General features: G+C 45.2%; 1 protein-coding gene across 1 annotated transcript; it reads right to left on the bottom strand.

Annotated features, from left to right (window-relative positions):
- Nucleotides 1-10,227: 10,227 nt before the first annotated feature.
- On the bottom strand, nucleotides 10,228-11,970 carry LOC129135877 (exonuclease GOR-like; the record flags this gene model as incomplete). The annotated part of the gene is made up of 1 exon (XM_063816122.1): nucleotides 10,228-11,970. A coding segment is annotated over one exon (1,743 nt), but the record flags the coding sequence as incomplete, so codon positions are not given.
- Between the last annotated feature and the right edge of the window lie 3,143 nt (nucleotides 11,971-15,113).

Genomic DNA, 15,113 nt, shown 5'->3' with positions numbered 1-15,113 from the left:
TCCGTGTTAATTAGCAATAGAAGTTAGAAAAATTCACAAGAATGTATGGCCAGGTGCGGTGACTCACGCCTATAATCCTAGCACGTTAGAAGGCCGAGGCAGGTGAATCACCTGAGGTCAGGAGTTTAAGACCATCCTGGGCAATGTGGCAAAACCCCGTCTCTACTAAAAATACAGAAAAATTAGCTGGGCGTGGTGGTGCCTGCCTGTAATCTCAGATACTCGGCAGGTTGAGGCAGGAGAATCGCTTAAACCTGGGAGGCGGAGGTTGCAAGGAGCCGAGATCAAGCCACTGCACTCCAGCCTAGGGCGATAGAGCGAGACTCCGTAGCAAAAAAAAGAAAGAAAGTTTAACATAACAAGAGAACAAGAAAGAAAGTAGTAAAAGAAGTTTTTTAAGAGGTAGCTTTATAAACATAGGAATAGAAAAAAGGGACATTTGGTTATGGAGACTGAGAAAAAATGGAATGAAAAAGAAAGATAAATCAATTGCTGAAACATATGCTAGATTTAGAACTCACGCCAGAGATTTATTTTTCAAACAGTACTGTTTGAGCAAGTACAGATGAGATTATTTAGATCTAATTTTTTATAAGGTCTAGCATCATCACTTGCTTCTTGGGTTTCTCTGGAGGCTGGGAAGCAGGAGCAGCTTCTGCAGTCTCCCTTGAGGCTTGGCCTCTTGGAAATTTGTCTGTCTTGCTTTGTGACAATGTCCCAAATGCAGACTCTTTCAGAGACAACAAAGGTCTTTTACCAATATAGTAATGAAGTTGTAACCGATCAGTGACCCTGCCTACTGCCCAGAAAACAATACAATTTTCAAGAGCTTCAGTGAACTGTCTTGGCCTAAAGTCATCTCCTTTGTGTCACCACCTCCCAAACATTTTTCTTATATTTAAGATGTTTTTCAGAATCCTCATAAATGCCAAAGCGAAGTTCCTTTGAAGGAAAGAAAAAGACAATTGTTTCACAGCTATTATTTTGTTTTTCAGTCTGAATGGTTTGGGAGAATGAATGCAATACAGAAATCTGGATTATTTGAATTAAACTCTTTGAGCTTTATATATTCTGCCAGTAAAATCTAAAAGAAAAACAAAAAAGGCTGGACGCAGTGGCTCACGCCTGTAATCCCAGCACTTTGGGAGGCCGAGGCAGGCAGATCAGCTGAGGTCAGGAGTTTTACACCAGCCTGGCCAACGTGGTGAAACTCTTGTCTCTATTAAAATTCAAAAATTAGCTGGGCATGGTGGCCGGCACCTGTAGTCCCAGCTATTTGGGAGGCTGAGGCAGGAGAATAGCTTGAAGCCAGGAGATGGAGGTTGCAGTGAGCCGAGATCGCACCATTGCACTCCAGCCTGGTTGACAGGAGTGACACTCCATCTCCAAAGAAAAAAGAAAAACAAAAAATACCCAAAACCTGAAACAGACCTGTCTGACTGTCTTACCTTGGAATATTGGAAAAGTGAAAGGGCTTGCTCTTATATTTTGAGGTTAATGTTAAATTCTAATTTAGCACATAAAGTAGTCTTTCTGAAATAATTCTTACATATTGCTCCCTATTGATATTCCAGGTCAGTGAGCAGTGGACCTTTTCCATATTTAAATTATTTATTATAAAATGGCTTTAGCCTTATTTTGTTTCCCCTCTATTAAATAATACATTCAGTTGGGAGTTTTACTGGCCGGCTGCTTACAGCTATGAGTTAAATTACCACTGAGAATGAGAGCTGCGTAAAATCAGATAAGATGTCTTCTCACTGTCTTAACAGATAAAACAAGGAAGCCTGTACGGAAGCTTAGAAAACCCTCCAGGAAAATGTGTTTTACCTGGAAAAGAATAGTAAAAGGTACCAAAATGTCACTTGTGGAAATCTGAGGTAAATGAGCAGACAGACATTTTTCATTGAAGTCTAAACAATTATTCCTTCATGTCACCTCAGCCATTTTCTAACAGGGGTAGGTCAAAAAACACTCACCTCCTGCTCTTTCATGAACCATTGACTTATACTCCTTGGCTCAAACTCAAAAAGAGTAATTTAAGTTAAAAAAATATGGTAAACATGACAATTCTAGCTATGGAGTCACCGGTAGCATATTAACACTTATAGTGTAACGTGTCTCTCCTCCCAGAGTCAACTGTGCTACCAGTGGGCATTTACATGGGCTGACTCCCTTCTGATGTAGATTTAATAGGGCTTTTAAAATCCCTTCACATCTGATTACATAGCATCCACTCACTCATTCATCAGGTATTTATCAAGTGCCTACTCTGTGCCCAATTCTGTTCTCGACATGTTTAATGCTTGCTCCCAAAATATTACTGACACAACCCATGAATGAGACCAAGCTGAGTTTCCTGAGTTTATTGGTAAGGGACAATGCCAGCTCTACCAAGTAGCAGTTATGTCTCTGATCACATAGGCAAGGTCAGATTTGTTGAGAATTAAAAGTCTGGTTGAAAGAGGGTCTTTCAATGTCAGGGAAAGGAGAAGACTAGATTAGAATTAGACTAGTATCATGATATAACAGTTTAGAATTGATGAAAAGAGCAAGGTGGGGATTTTTTAGGCAAAAGAGTCAAAGAATCCTCCTTAGTTAATAATCCCTCTCTGTTTTCTATTGAAGAGTTGATAGATCTTTCTGGATCTAATATAATGAATAATCAAGTTATGTGCCTGGGCAAGAGTCTCTTGGAGTGAGAAAGTTATGCTAATGAAGACAGTGGACTAGTCAAGTCATGTTAATACTTCCAGTAAGTTGCATGTGGCAGTGCAGATGGGGATCGGTAGTTCCCATTCTCAGACACTTAGGATCCATCAGCAGACAAACGGGAGGAAAACCTTTGCATTTGTGGGGTTTACATTCTGGCAATTTCAATCAATCTCAAATTGTGAACAAAAATGACTCGTTTAAATTACGTGTCAGTCACTGTTTTTTTCTTTCACAGTTTGAATTTAGAATTAGCCAGACATTATTATTTATTCATTAGGCTATTCGACCAGGCTTTCTGGACTACTCCAAATGCCTGGCCATTGAGTTAGCTGTGATGGTGAGACTCTGTCCTAGAAATTTTGCTGTTTAGCATGTGATACACCCTTGCAAAGAGATACCTCTTTATACAAGGTAGTAAGTGACTTCTAAGAAACAGTTGTTTATCTGATAAAATTAATATTTGTTCTAACACAGGGTTCTATTTAGAAAAGTACTTACTTTATAGTCACAATACATGAAAAGGGAAAGTGAGTTAAGTGGAAAGGTGAATTTACAGACTTATATAACCTGATCTATGATTGTTACATCTGTTTCAAAGTGACTGTGTGTTTGAATAAGACCCAAGTTCATTGCATTTACTTGTTCTTATGACTAAGCATGAAGAAACTGACAATGTATCTCCTCCCCAGTGTGGAGACCCCGCTTTGTTAATGTTACTCTACACGTGGTTTTAACACTTACTAAGGAGTTACAAAATGCACAGGACCTCTGAAACCTGACAGACACAGTAACCTGTGAAGTGTTTAGCTGTAGGTGAGAACTGAGCTCAACCTGAGGGTACAGAGGGACAGAGTATGTGCTCCGCCTAAGGGTATTCACATTGCCTCAGGGGAAAAGAAGGTACAGACCAAAGGAAGACCTGTAGACATGATTCAGCTTGCCTCTGGCCTTCTTATTAGCCCTGATTAAAACAAGGAAATTCCATAAACTAGGGCTTCACCTTCAGTGGACTGGATCTCCTGGTAGATCTAGAAGCTCATCGGTAAATAGAAAGAAAGGTGCTGTTCACTTCCCTGCTTCATCAGGGACTTGACCATTAACCTCCTTCCTTTATAGAAATTCCACTATACAACCTTCACCCATACAGGGAGAATCAAAATATAAGGCAAGTGGAGGTGGTATGGGCTTGGATTTTACTTATGTAAAATAGTGATAAAAAGGTGGCACAGTAATAAAAGGTAGCACAGTAATAATTTCAGCAGCAACAATGGCAACTTTAATTTGGAGAAAAAAGATAAATATAAATAAATCTCTTTGGGTTAAAGTGTGGTCACTATGTTATAATTAAGACATGTCTAATGCTCATGCATTTTGTTTAATATACGTATTCCAAATGTCATTCTAAATTCAGAATTGTGTTTGTATATATCATAAAACATAAAAAAGACCTGTGTTCATAAATTGGGCATGTGTACCTAATGTGGGCCACATATGGACCTAATGCCCACATAATTCAAATCTTTCACTCTTCAGATGGATGAACAAAGACAGAGAGATGGATCTATTTATTCCAAGTGATAAAACATGTTAGAGTTGGAGCCGAAGCCAAATCTTACAATCTCTGCCTATTTATACCCTTCTCCCTTTTCTGAGGAGTTTCTCTTCTAAGGTGTGACAGTAGATAGAACTATATTCTTCGCAAAATTGCTTTTAAAAACTAACAAGGTAATACATACAACTTGAATACAAACAATGCAGATATCTATGAAGTAAATTTAAATTAAAAGTAAAATTATTCCCTTTGCTCACTCTTGGTCACACCCCCTAGGCCTTACCACTTTAACAACTTTGTGTGTATTCTTGCAGAGTTCTCATGCGCGTACAAAACATATACAGGCTGGGCACGGTGGCTCACGACTGTAATCCCACCACTTTGGGAGGCCGAGGTGGGTGGATCATTTGAGGTCAGGAGTTCCAGACCAGCCTGGCCAACATGGTGAAACCCCATCTCTACTAAAAATACAAAAATTATCTGGGCGTGGTGGCAGGCACCTGTAGTCCCAGCTACTCGGGAGGCTGAGACAGGAGAATCGCTTGAACTCAGGAGGTGGAAGTTGCAATGAGCCGAGATCGCACCATTGCACTACAGCCTGGGTGACAGAGTGAGACTCTCTTTGAAGAAAAAAAATATATATATACAATACGTGTATACTTATTTAATTCTAGCTTGTTGTCACCAAAATTGGATTCTACGTTTGCAATTTGATTTTTTTCTCCAATAACATGTCATGCTCTTCCTTCCATATGTAGACAGCTTATTATTTATGTGCAAAGCACTCCATGGTAGGTGAGCCATAGTTATTTTCAGCATTCCTCTGTTGATAGTTTGCTTTCCACTATTTTTGACTAGTACAAAAACATGTCACTGTACATCTTTCTTTTATGTCCTTTATCAAGTGTGTTAATATTTCTATAGCGGAGGTTCCTAAGTGTGGAATGTCTAGGTCAAAGTGTTTTTGCCTGTGTAAATTTTGGTTGTAAAATTTGGTATGTTCTACCAAATTGCCATCAAAAAAGCAAAGAAAAGAATGTGTCAGTCTACAGCCCAGCAACAGTGAATGCAAGAGCTCTCTCTAACACCGAGTGCCATCGAGGATGGCGTTTGTACTACTCCTTTGTATTTACAGGAAGAAAGTTCCCAGATCTTAACAGGAACTAAAATAAACAGAAAGGGGAAATTGATTGAGCCAGTTTGAGAGGGAAAGATGCAGCAGTGGCCTTAGAGAACTCTATCACCAGGAACTTCAAGGTCACCAGAGTGCAATGGTGCTCCTTTTCCACACCTTTCTGCATGTCAGCTGCATTAGCTCAGTGGGCTTCTCCATGAGCCCCTCTTCCCAGTTTTTAAGAAATGAGACACACTTCTGAGTTCATACACTAATAAGTTCCATTAGCAAATAGTAGAAGAGGCTTCTTCCTCCTACCATTAGTTTGAAAAGCCCTAGGGAAAATTCCAATTGGCCAGCTTGCATCACAGGCTCACCACTTAGAACAATTACGGTGTGTGTGTCTGTATGTGTGTGCTCACACACAGGAGTGTGAAGTACTGTGCTTGAATCAGTTGAAAGTGTGTGCCCTGCCAACTCCTGTGCTTGATACCTACAAAAGGCAGAAAAGAAATGTTGGATTGGCTGATATTGTTGGAAATTTTATGTCTATGTTTGATATTTTATATATATGTCTGTGTGTGCATAACTAAAATAAATTGGTCATTTGAATGATTAAATTACCATCAAGCTGGAAATTTGCATGATTAATTTACCTTTAAACTGGTCGTTTAGATGATTGAATTATTAATTTATCCTTTGGAATCTTAGTTCAGCTTTTTACATGTAAAATAATTTTTGTTTGTTTTTGTTTTTTTGAGACAAAGTCTCACACTGTCACTCAGGCTACAGTGCAGTGGTGGGATCTTGGATGATCCACTTGTCTCTACCTCCCAAAATGCTGAGATTACAGGCCTCAGCCACCGCGCCCAGCCATAAAATAATTTTAAAGTTATTCAGATGTTTAAACAACTGCCATGGACAGCATCTCTTAGCCTAAAATGTGTTCTCTAAAAGTTTGTTACAAGTTTAGATTGAAGTAATAACTGCAGACTCATAGTAGAAAGCCTTTTTTTTTTTTTTTGAGACGGAGTCTTGCTCTTTCGCCCAGGCTGGAGTGCAGTGGCCCGATCTCAGCTCACTGCAAGCTCCGCCTCCTGGGTTCACGCCATTCTCCTGCCGCAGCCTCCCGAGTAGCTGGGACTACAGGCGCCCGCCACCACGCCCGGCTAATTTTTTCTATTTTTAGTAGAAACGGGGTTTCACCGTGTTAGCTAGGATGGTCTCGATCTCCTGACCTCGTGATCCGCCCGCCTCGGCCTCCCAAAGTGCTGGGATTACAGGCGTGAGCCACCGCGCCCGGCCAGTAGAAAGACTTTTATGACCGACCTTCTGAAGCCTAATTCTGTCAGCTCGTCATTCTCTGACCACCTTTCTTCCGTTGCTGGCGAGGAGTTGCGATCCTTTGAAGGAGAAGAGGCACTCTGGTTTTTAGAATTTTCAGCTTTTCTGCTCTGGTTTCTCCCCACCTTTGTGGTTTTATCTGCCTTTGGTCTTTGATGTTGGTGACCTACAGATGGGGTTTGGTGTGGATCTCCCTTTTGTTGATGTTGATGGTATTTTTCTGTTTGTTAGTTTTCCTTCTAACAGTCAGGTCCCTCAGCTGCAGATCTGTTGGAGTTTGCTGGAAGTCTGTCCACTCCACACCCTGTTTGCCTAGGTTGGTGGGAGTGTAAACTAGTTCAACCATTGTGGAAGACAGTGTGGCGATTGCTCAAGGATCTAGAGCTAGAAATACCGTTTGACCCAGCCATCCCATTACTGGGTATATACCCAAAGGATTATAAATCATGCTACTATAAAGACACATGCACACGTATGTTTATTGTGGCATGATTCACAAAGCAAAGACTTGGAACAAACCCAAATGTCCATCGATGATAGATTGCATTAGGAAAATGTGGCACAGATACACCATGGAATACTATGCAGCCATAAAAAAGGATAAGTTCATGTCCTTTGCAGGGACATGGATGAAGGTACAAACCATCATTTTGAGAAACTATCACAAGGAACGAAAACCAAACACCCCATGTTCTCCCTCATAGGTGGGAATTGAACAATGAGAACACTTGGACACAGGGTGGGGAACATCACACACTGGGGCCTGTCATGGGGTGGAGGGCGGGGGAAGGGATAGCATTGGGAGAAATACCTAATGTAAATGAAGAGATGATGGGTGCAGCGGGTCAGCATGGCACATGTATACCTATGGAACAAGCCTGCACGCTGTGCACACGTACCCTAGAATTTAAAGTATAATAAAAAATAAAAAAAATGCAGCAGTAACGTTTTTTGTATATTTGATTCAGGTTCTTTTGGACAGTTTCTTGATACAAATTATACAACCCTGAGATTCCTCAATCAAAGGATATGAAGGTTTCAATGATAATTGATATACATATATATCAATACCTATTTCAAATACATACTTTATCAATTTAATGCTGCCTCAAAATACCACACTTTTGTCAGAATTGGGTATAGTGTTTTTTAAAAACCTAGTGATTAAAAATAGTGCCTCACTTACATTTTAATTACATTTCTATGATTACTACAGATGTTTGACTTCTCTTGGGTGCTGTAAAATTATTCTCTTCTGAGTATATCATTTTTTTCATGATGTTTACCCAATTCTCTATTAAGGCTTTCAATCCAACTAATTTGTAAAGTCTCTTATTAAACTGCAGTGCTGCAAATTAAAACCACAATGTGGCCCAGCACAGTGGCTCACACCTGTAATTCCAGTACATCGGGAGGCCAAGCCTGGCAGATAATTGAAGCAGGAGTTCAAGACCAGCCTGGCCAACATGGTGAAACCCCATCTCTACTAGAAACACAAAATTTGCGGGACATGGTGGTACATGCCTCTAATCTCAGCTGAGGCAGGAGAATCACTTGAACCTGGGAGGCAGAGGTTGTTGTGAGCCGAAATCACGCCACTGCACTCCAGCCTGGGCAACAAGAGCAAAAAGCTGTCTCAAAAAAAAAAAAAAAAAAAAAAAAAAGTGGTGTATATACCCAATAGAATACTATTCAGCCTTAGAAAAGAAAGAAATCATGTCATTTGCAACATGAATGAGTCTAGAGGATGTTATAGTGAGTGAAATAAAGCAAAGGCCAGGCATGGTGGCTCATGCCTGTAATCCCAGTACTTTGGGAGGCAAAGGCAGGTGGAGAACTTTAGCCCAGGAGTTCGAGATCAATCTGGGCAGCATGGTGAAACCCCATCTCTACAAAAAATACAAACATTAGCCAGATGTGGTATTGGACGCCTGTAGTCCTAGCTACTCAGGAGGCTGAAGTGGGAGGATCCCTTGACCCGGGGAGGTGGAGACCATGGTGAGTGACCCGTGTTTCTGTCAGTGTACTACAGCCTGCATGACAGACTGAGACCCTGTCTCATAAAATAAATAAATACATAATAAAGTTTTAAAAAGCAAGCACAGAAAGACAAATACTGCATGATCTCACTTATATATGGAATCTGAAAACATTGAACTCATAGTTGTAGAGAGCAGACGGGTGGTTGCCCCAGGCAGGGGCTGGGGAGGGATTGGGGAGATGTTAGTCAAATGATACAAAATTTCAGATAGGAATAGTGATAGAGATCTATTGAACAGCATGCAACTGCAGTGAATAACTATGTATTATGTACTTGAAACTTGCTATAAGAGTAGATTTAAAACATGTTCTCATAACAATAAAATCAGTATGTGAGGAAATGAGTGTGTTAATTAGCTTGATTTTGTCATTCCACAATGCATACATATAGGAAACCTCATGTTGTACCCCATAAACATATATAATTTTTACTTGTCAATTTAAAATTAAAATTTAAGTAAATTATAAAAATAAAATGAAATAACATACACTAAAAAAGACTTTTATTTATTAAATCTCCACAAGAAGTCTAAGTTATGAAGGAAAATAAAATTCCAGGAACAGTAAAATCAATCAGAAATGCCCTACATCAGTGCTTTCCGAAATTTGTCTGACAGAGTGGAAATCCAGTTCTTCACTAAGTCATTGTTTTGGAACAGTTAGTGAGTGTGTATATATGTTTGTGTGGGCTCACATACACAAATTAAATTCATGGTAATGTAAGCATTCAAAATATCAGTTTAATTTAGTTACGTACACATACACAAACACACACCCCCCACACACATTTATAAAATCAGCCATTCCACCAAAACTAGCTACTTAGTGTCTCATCTCTCACTGAAGATTCAAAACAGAAACGTGGATTTAGGGAGGCATGATGGTTCATTCTCTCTTGGAGCCCAGTTGGAAGTTGACTGACTGATTCAGACAATATAATTGATTGGTCTGGGTGGAAGAATCCACTTTGACTCTTAATTGAACACCTACTATGTGCCATTGTTTTAAGGCTTGCCATGTGTTGCTTCATTCCTTCCTCACCATTACCTTATGATCACACTTTAAAGATAAAAAAGTAGAAGCGCAAAGAAGTTATTTGTCCAATATTACAATGCTAGTAAGTAGTGGAATTTGAATTTGAACCCAGATATCTAACTCCAGAGCCTAAGTGCTTCACCCATCTCACTGTGGTGGCTCTAGAGAAAAACAGGTAAGTGCACATTAAGAAGCAAATGCCTCTGAGTTGTTTTCAATTTTTTTTTATTTTTAATTTTTAAATTCTTATAACCATTTATTCTGCGCCTGCGCCGGGGGTGGGGGAAAAATCGGGTGCGGTAGGGGAGGTTCAGAAAGCCCCACAGAAGGAGAAGAGGCCCAGGAGAGAAGACTGTCAGGAGGCTGGTGGGCCTGGGGGCTGGCCTTGTTCTCAGAGGCCAGGGAAGTCCCGGTGGGCTGAGTGAGGCTAGTGGTGTAGCGACAGAGGTCTGCGAGGGGCAGAGGGATGGGGACAGGCGCGAGGGGCCGTGGCAGGGACCTGGGGGAATGGGAGTTGGGGCTCGGGCCTCAGGGAGGCGATTGGTGGAAGGACAGAGGTCTGGGAGGGGCAGAGCGATGGGGACATGGACGGCGGCCCGCTGCAGGGATTCCGGGGGACTGGGAGTGGGGGGTTGGGGTTACTCTTGGCTTTTGGACCTCTCCTGCCGCCGGCTGCTCCAGTTTCTCTCGCTTTGCGGCGAGGTGGACAGGGTGAGCTCTCGGGACTGATGGCGGTTTTGGAAGAGGCCTGGGGCCAAGGACAGGCCAGGGAGGCGGGAGAGGCGGACCGGTGGCGTGGCTGGATCTGGGCGCGCTGTCGGACCTTCCACATCACCAGCTGCAGGCAGGCGTTTGCGTCCTCGCTGGAGTTGTGGCCGTCCTGGCTGTCCCGGATGATCTGTCCCAGGTAGTCGGCCGCGAGATTCCTGAGGGAGCGCTTGTAGGGGAAACCTAGGTAGTGCGGGAAGAGCACGGCCGTGTCCACCACGGTGCTGTGGATGAGCTTCAGGGCCAGCAGATCGCTCTCCAGGCTGTGCCCGATGAGGATGGTTTGGGCGCTGGAAAAGCTCAGCAGGATGGCTTGGACTTGGGGCAAGGTGATGCTCGTCTTGGCGACGTCGGCCTCGGTGACTCCGGAAAACCTGGTGTTGTAGTCCACGATCTCGTTGTCGGGCTTGACGAAGGTGTCGTACACCACTCGCATGTCGGCGTCCACCACGGTGACGCGGGTCAGCTCTAGGCCATGCGTGGTGTAGCACATCTCACAGTCCAAGGCGTAGATTACTGGATGAGGGTCTCTGGACAATTCTTTCTTGAAAGTCTCCACGAAACCATCGAGGCTCTCCTTGCGGCCGTCCCGCACGTGCTGCTTTGCCACCTGGCGGCCCACAGAGCCAGGAGCAGCTGCACAGCAGGTGTACTGACTAACCCGGCCTCTAGCCACCTGGCTCGAGGGGACCCGCCCCCAGTGACAGTAACGCAACTGGTCGCGTACACAGCGGCCCGAGGAGGACACCAGGTACTCGGTGCCACAACGGCAGCAGACCCTGCAGGAGGAGTCGCCGGGCCCCTTCCCCTGGCCAGTGAAGAGGACGGCGCCTCCGGGCCGCTCGGGGTGCGGGAAGGGGTAGCCGTTCTCCTTGAGCTGGTCCTGGCTGAGCAGGAACTCCTGGAGGCGGCTGTACAGGGCGGCCCTGCTGAGGCCCGGCATGCAGCTGGGGGTCAGGCCCTTCAGTCTCTTGAGGGTGTTCAGGACCACGTTCAGGTACCTGTTCTTGTTGGGGCTGCAGTCGTAGGCCACCTTCTCCTCGTTCAGCGCCTTCTCCTCGGCCTCCTGCTTGGAGGCGCAGAACTTGAGACACTCTTCGGTGAACAGTTGGAGATAGCCTCGGCGGAGGACGGTGGGGACTTGGCACCCAGACCTTCGGAGGATAATGGGTTTCTTCAAACTCGGTAAGGATGGACGACGGACGATTCGCTTAGAGCTGATGGTGGTGGTGGTCTTGCATGCCATCCCTGACCTGTTGCGCGTCTTCCCTGGCTGTCTGCCGACCTTGGAGCCACTGGAGCGTTGGCTGCTGCTGGCCACCCGGGTTCTCTTGGCATCTGTGCAACCTGTGACCAAGCAAGGGCTGGAAGAGTGGGCGATCGTCTTCCTCTTCCTGGGGGCTGAGATGCGGACTCCCGAGGGCCTCTCTGTCAGCCTTGGGGCGGCTGGCAAGCAGCAGGCCGATCCCCTCTGCGCAGGGAAGTAGGACGCCTCCGTCACCATCTTGAGACACGCTGGGGGCACCGCCGGACCCCTGTTCTGGGGCTCCGCCTGGATGTCCACAAATGCGGAGGCCTGGTTGTGCATCTGGGGCACCCGGAGCCCGAAGCTCTGGGCAGGCTGATGAGAGGGCAGGGGGAATTCTGGAGCCTCGAGGGCCGCCTCCTCGGCCACCTTCTTAGCTTCTGGGTATCCAGGTGGGAACCAGCAGGGAGCTGTGGCTCGCAACATCTTGCTGCCTTCGGGAGCACCGGCCTGGCTCTGCTCCGCTCCCAACTGGCGGCTTCTTGCCTCCAGGGCCGCCTCCTCGGCCACCTTCTTAGCTTCTGGGTATCCAGGTGGGAACCAGCAGGGAGCTGTGGCTCGCAACATCTTGCTGCCTTCGGGAGCACCGGCCTGGCTCTGCTCCTCTCCCAACTGGCGGCTTCAATGAGTGCCGCCCCCGCCACCCGTCGCCTTTATAGACGCACAGGGCAGAGTGGGTGGGACTTCTCCTTGATAGGTTGCTGCTTCCATCCAATCACACTGAGCCTCATCTTCCACCAGACTCCAGCTTGGGAATGCCTCAAGGGGTGCACTAATGGAATCAACTGGAACTCCTGGTTGCTAACCTTGGAGCTAGGTTGCTTTTCCTGAGTTAATTAACTGTCCCTGCAGGGCAGTCCTATCATGGCTACTGGAATTGGGCCACCTAGGATTCATTTCAGCGTCAGGGAGTTTGGTCAACTTGCTTGGGCCCACACAGCACCCCATGGAGCCAGGACTGGGCCAGCAGTCTGCTGCATGCTGCAGGGCAGGATCTCTCTGGGGTTGCGTTTCCCTGCTCTGTGCACTCCTCCGCTGAGGGCAAATTGAGGACAGGAAGTGGACCGCACCCACTTCTCTCCCACGACTTGGGCAATGTTCAAAACAGGGGTTCTTCAAAAGGTTCATAGAAAATGCACATGGTGAAGAAACTATGCATGGGTTTCCGCTGGTTTGCACTCAAATAAACTTGTCCGAACTTCTTATAACCTTTCTGAACTAGATCTAGTTTGAGGCACTGAGAAGGATGAGACATCCACTGAAAAGGACTCCTATCAGAGCAACATGAATTCCACGAAAATTGCAGCAAGAGCAAACATCAAATTTCTGGTGAAGCTTGGGTGGAAGAATGAAGAAATCATTGATGTTTTAACAAAAGCTTCTAAGGACACTACCCCAAAGAAATGAACTCTTTACGAATGTATAGCTTGTTTCAAGAAGAGGTGAGAAGATGTGGGAGATGAATCCTGCAGTGGCTGTGAAAACCACTGTGCCCAGATCAGCTGCAGTTACGACGAGAGCTATCAGTGGAAATTTTAAACAGGAGGGATCACGATCCTGACGCATCCCTCTTTCAAATTGTAACCGGAAGTTGGAACATGGCTTTACCAATATGACCTCGAATGCAAAGCATCATCAAAGCGACGGCTACCGAGAGGTGGCAGTGGTCCAGTCAAAGGAAAAGGAGGCCAGTCAGGAGCCAACATCATGGCATCAGTGTTTTGGGACACTCAAGGCATTTTGCTTGTTGACTTTCTGAAGGGCCAAACATCTGCTTATTAGGAGAGTGTTCCGAGAAGCTTAGAGAAAGCTTTGGTAGAAACATGCTGGGAAAGTCTCACTAGATCCCTGTTCACCACCTCAGTGCTCTGCTCATTCCTCTCATCAAACAAGGGCAATTTTGTCAGTTTCAATGGGCAGTCCTTAGGAATGCACCTTACGGGCTGCTTTCATGCCTTCTAAATTCTTTTTGTTTCCTAATTATAAAAAGTCATGTTGCTTGGAAAGATGAAAGAAAGTCTGCTTGCCTTGCTTGGACAGATGAGAGATGAGATCCTCCTCTTCTCTCCCAGGACAGAATGGTCAGACTTGAGTTTCCTTTCTCCTCACTCTTCTCCTCCTTGAGGGAGGTGCTGTGACGGACAGACCTGCTCCCGTGTCTAGACACGGGTAGACTCGTTGAAGATCCTCACAGGCAATCCTCCTTGGGGTCAAAGGGGAAGGATTTATTTCTTCAGGGCTCAGTAGTCCTCATCCTTACGCGCACCTTCACCAGCCCAGGGCGGGGTAGCGGAAGGTGAAAGGGCGTGGCTCACAGCCCGTTTCTTCCGCTCGGGCGTCTCCTGGGAGGAACCCTTGTCCAGTGAGCGGGTCTTCGTCTCCACCAAATTCCCTAGGGGGACACTTCTGGCAGCCCTTCTTGTTCAGCAGCTTACGGGGGTCAGGTGGACCTCTGCTAGTCACCAGCCTGAAGCCCTTACTCCATTTCAGCTATTTTTGCAGTTGCCTAGGTGACTTTTGAACCACATTACCCAGAACAGCCAACGGAGGAGGGGTGAGAAGAGTGGCCGTCTGGGTTTGCCGCATAGTGCTGCCTTAGAGGAGTGGTGCAGTCTTCGGTTGTGTGATACTTCACCTGGCTGATTTCTGGGAATGCCTCCACAAATTCGCTAAATTCAGTAGCTTTTGCCTTCCAAGATTCACCTGGTTGGTGTGTTGCACCCATTCACTAGTCATTTACATTAGGTATATCTCTTAATGCTATCCCTCCCCCTCCCCACGCCCATGACAGGCCCCGGTGTGTGATGTTCCCCTTTCTGTGTCCAAGCGTTCTCATACTTCAATTCCCACCTATGAATGAGAACATGCGGTGTTTGGTTTTTTTGTCCTTGCGATAGTTTGCTAAGAATGATGGTTTCCAGCTTCATCCGTGTCCCTCCAAAGGGCATGAACTCATGCTTTTTCATGGCTGCATAGTATTCCATGGTGTATTTGTGCCACATTTTCTTAATCCAGTCTATCATTGATGGACATCTGGGTTGGTTCCAAGTCTTTGCTACTGTGAATGGTGCCGCAATAAACATACGTCTGCGTGTGTCCTTTTAGCAGCATGATTTCTAATCCTATGGGTATATATACCCAGTAATGGGATGGCTGGGTCAAAAGGTATTTCTATTTCGAGATCCTTGAGGATTCACCACACTATCTTCCACTACCGTTGAACTAGTTTACAGTCCCAC

This window comes from Pan troglodytes, chromosome 7 (genome assembly GCF_028858775.2).
Source record: "Pan troglodytes isolate AG18354 chromosome 7, NHGRI_mPanTro3-v2.0_pri, whole genome shotgun sequence".
Taxonomy (NCBI): Eukaryota; Metazoa; Chordata; class Mammalia; order Primates; family Hominidae; genus Pan; species Pan troglodytes.
The sequence above is the reverse complement of the archived record's forward strand: the minus strand, read 5'-3'. Positions and strand labels throughout refer to the sequence as shown.